Source organism: Echinococcus granulosus, assembly GCF_000524195.1.
Source record: "Echinococcus granulosus chromosome Unknown EG_S00033, whole genome shotgun sequence".
NCBI classification, from domain to species: domain Eukaryota; kingdom Metazoa; phylum Platyhelminthes; class Cestoda; order Cyclophyllidea; family Taeniidae; genus Echinococcus; species Echinococcus granulosus.
The window spans coordinates 378,133-381,735 of record NW_020170413.1 but is presented as its reverse complement, the minus strand read 5'-3'; the positions used below and the strand labels follow the sequence as shown (position 1 = coordinate 381,735).

The 3,603-nt window shown below is 41.2% G+C and overlaps 1 protein-coding gene across 1 annotated transcript; it reads left to right on the top strand. All coding sequences in view use genetic code 11, as the record gives it.

Moving 5' to 3' along the window:
* Nucleotides 1–365: 365 nt before the first annotated feature.
* EGR_04929 (Transcription factor hamlet) lies at nt 366–665 on the top strand (the record flags this gene model as incomplete). Its single annotated transcript, XM_024494178.1, has 1 exon — nt 366–665. The coding sequence occupies one exon, from the start codon at nt 366–368 to the stop codon at nt 663–665; it is 300 nt and encodes a 99-aa protein (XP_024351415.1).
* Nucleotides 666–3,603: the final 2,938 nt, after the last annotated feature.

Genomic DNA, 3,603 nt, shown 5'->3' with positions numbered 1-3,603 from the left:
AGCTGAAAAGAGATTCACTGCCAGATGGAAGGTCTGGCACGTGAACACATCCATATCGTCCGTCCGTTGGTCCGTCCATCCACCCATCCATCAATCTATCCTGTATTCATTCGTCCATCAATCCTGTATCCATCCATCTATTTATTTCCCAAATCGTTTACTATTTCTTCGATTCAAAGGCGGAACTTTTTTCAAACACAATCATTCAACTACCCATCGAGAAGCTACTTGCTCGATTTTCTATTCATTTATTCGTTCGTTCATTTTGAAGTGTTATTTTCTATTTATCCGTCAACCCATTCTAAATCTTCATTTTAGCTGCAATCAAATCAACACCCACATCATCCGAACAGTCATCAACAGCAATGGAACTAGTGACAGCAACCACAAAATCGCGTTACCAGTGTCCACACTGCCGTAAGGTGTTTCCACGCTCCGCCAACCTCAACCGCCATTTGCGCACGCACACGGGTGAGCAGCCGTACTGCTGCAGTGAGTGTAATCGGCGCTTCAGCATCTCCTCCAACATGCAGCGCCATGTGCGTAACATTCACCAACTCGAACGACCCTTCGTGTGTCCACACTGTGCTCGTGCCTTCGCCCAACGCACCAATCTGGAACGGCATCTACGTCATCATGCCAACGAAAAGGTCAAGCGGCTGTGATTTGGAGAATTAATTCCGTAGAGGAGGAGTAATTAACTCAATTGCAAATTACTATATATATGTAATTTCTGCTGCTACTTTTTGTCCTTCTTTATGGCCATAAAAGGCAATTTTTTGGTGAAGAGCATACTACTTATAGTAAAAGAAAGTAGGAGGCAAAAGTCAGAGCCTATATCTGCCAACTCAATAGGCTTGTTGATACAAAGATCACGTCCACTTGAAGTACGAAAGAATAGAGAAGTATAAACTTACTTTGTAGATGATGCAAGAGGTGACAATGTGAAAGTATGTTGACTTTTAGCACGGGAAAGAATTAGATGGTACCAGCATGAGGGGAATAGCAGACCATGGGTGCAAGAATGCACAAAAAATTTTGACAGACAGGATTTTTAGACACAGGTTTTTATTACATACAAAAGTATATGCAAAATTACAGAGATGTGTTTTCCTAATAAAAGCCTTATGAGGAGTGGTGACAGAGGGTATACTGAGTTCATCGGTCACCGCGTGTATCCACTTGGTTATTTAGGCGCGTTCCATTGCGAGCTTATTTCATTTTCTAAAAGCTCTTTGCAGTTATTAACGCTAAATGAATCTATCTAGTGCATTGCTTTACAAAGTAGCTTCGCCAGTCTGACAAGTGGGTAAATAGATTTGAGGCAGTTTACCATATTGATGTACCTCGTCAATGCATCATCTTGGAGAGATCTGTGAGATAAATGATAGTGTTGACATTTATGGACAATAAACCATAAAAATATGTGTTAGTGAATCAGTAGAGTAGTCTTCCTCAAGCTCTCTCTATTTCTTCTCAAAAGTTATCAGTTAAAGGAGAGGCATTTAATCCGTACTTGTTTGTCTCGGTCAGATTTCGTGATGCTGATTATTTAGCCTTTGAAGGAGATGTGACTTCAGAGGTGGTTGAGGCAAATCAATTCCTTTGGGAAGACTGCTACATACCTAATAAGAATGACAAATTTCCTGTTAGAGTGTCAAAAAGTCAGAATTATTAGTAAGTGGTGATATGATGCCTCCTTAATGTATACATAACCTGGAAAGAGAGAGGAGTGGCGGAAACTAGGGGCAGTAAGTCAAACCTACATGTTTGCTTTGTGTGTGGATGAGATCGAGTGTGGTGATCGCCAGACAGATTTGTTCACCATAATTTACTTGCACAAGGCTGAACAACTCTGACGGAGGCCTGTCCGATCCAACTCCGACGTGTCCAAGAAACAAGGCAAGGCAAGGGTGGACCTTCTCCACACCTTACCTGTAGGATGACCTAACAGAGCACTTTAGATCAAAAAGGATATTTTTGCCTCTTCTCACTCCTTTGTATTCCCTTGGTGATACTTCTCCAAGTGACAGATATCGCCTTCCCTTGAAGATGTCTTCAGGTGACCTACTTGTGACGAACCCACCACCGTATTCACAAAGAGCGAAGTCTCCGGTTTAGGCGGAACGCCTCAAATCTTTGATTCACTCTGCTGCAGATGTGCTCAACGAGAAGTAATAAACCTTATATACTGAAGTTTGGGCAGTTTAATGTTGGAAAAAGGGTCTGGAAGAAGTATAGGATAGAACTCTGGAAAAAATCAACAAAAATCCATGTCGTTTTTTTTTTTTTTAAATGAAATACCATTGGAATATATTTTTGGAATTTGAAGTAGGACTTTGGAGCCAACCACTTTCCCACATAAAAAATTTGCCAGCTTAAACCTGAATTGTAGTTCCCCCTCAACTGCGGTCTCGCTTGATTAGCCACAACTAAATACCCCCACTGGTGGATGGAGCTGAGAACCCGAAAATGGATTAACAGATGGATGGATATTTTTGCCCTGTGCCAGGTGTATTTGGCAAGTGATGTCAAAACTGGGTTGTTGTAGTGATTTTATCAGCTTTTTGCGCAGTTCTAGAGACCCCTCACACCACCTCCGGTGACATCCAGGCCCACCCTAAGGCGACCCCAAAACTGGTCGAATTCCAAAGTCCAAAGCTGCACCATCGAAGCGGCCTTTGAAGATGACTGCGCTGTGCCTGTTCACTGGCCATGAATCAATGGCCACATCGCCTACCCTTTGATGGTATTCAGCTCGAGGGACTGATGCTCCATCTTTTTTCTTTCATGAGGTAAATGATTTAGGTGTCCACAGTAGACAAGGATACCGGCAATTAGTTCTGACGAATTCACACCCAGCTCGACATGTGTTTGAGCCCATTGTCAGTGTTCAACATTTTGATCTGGGTGCATACTAAGGTCAAAAAATCTACTCCAAAACGGCGTTTTTAAGGCAATTGGGCCATGTGAGCATTTACTGGTTAGAAATTTTGCAATTTTTAGTTATATTAGGCCGGAAATTTCGTGATCTTTTACATGAAAAGAAAAACTACAAACTTTTAAAGTTTTTAATATCAGAAGTGGCAGCGGAACATTGCTATTACAAATTTTCCTAGTATCAAAGATGCACTTGCTACTTATTTGAATTCAAGGTCAGAAATCTTACATATTCAAGGTTAAAAACGCCCGTTAGAAAGCATAGCTTTACACTTAAACAAGTAGCAGGAGTATTTTCTTAGAATTTGCGTACACTAGATATCTCAGACATCTTGCTTGCTTGGCGCTTTAACCCACTGTCTGAAATAATTTTACCCCAATTTGTTGCTTATAATCAACCAAAAAGGGACAAAAATATACAAAAAACCTTTAAAATGATTGATCATAGAAAAATCCTTCTAATTTTTTCGAGATACCGATTTGATAAAGTAAATAGTTTGGTGTAATACCCATTTGCTTAAATGCACGTTTGGGGTGACGAGGTTAGAATACAACAACCACGTGGATGGAAGGTCTTCACCGAGGCTTGGGGGAGGAGGCAAAAACTGGTCTTTTCCCCCATTAAAACTTCAACTCAAGGATCAGGAATTGGAGGTGGACGAA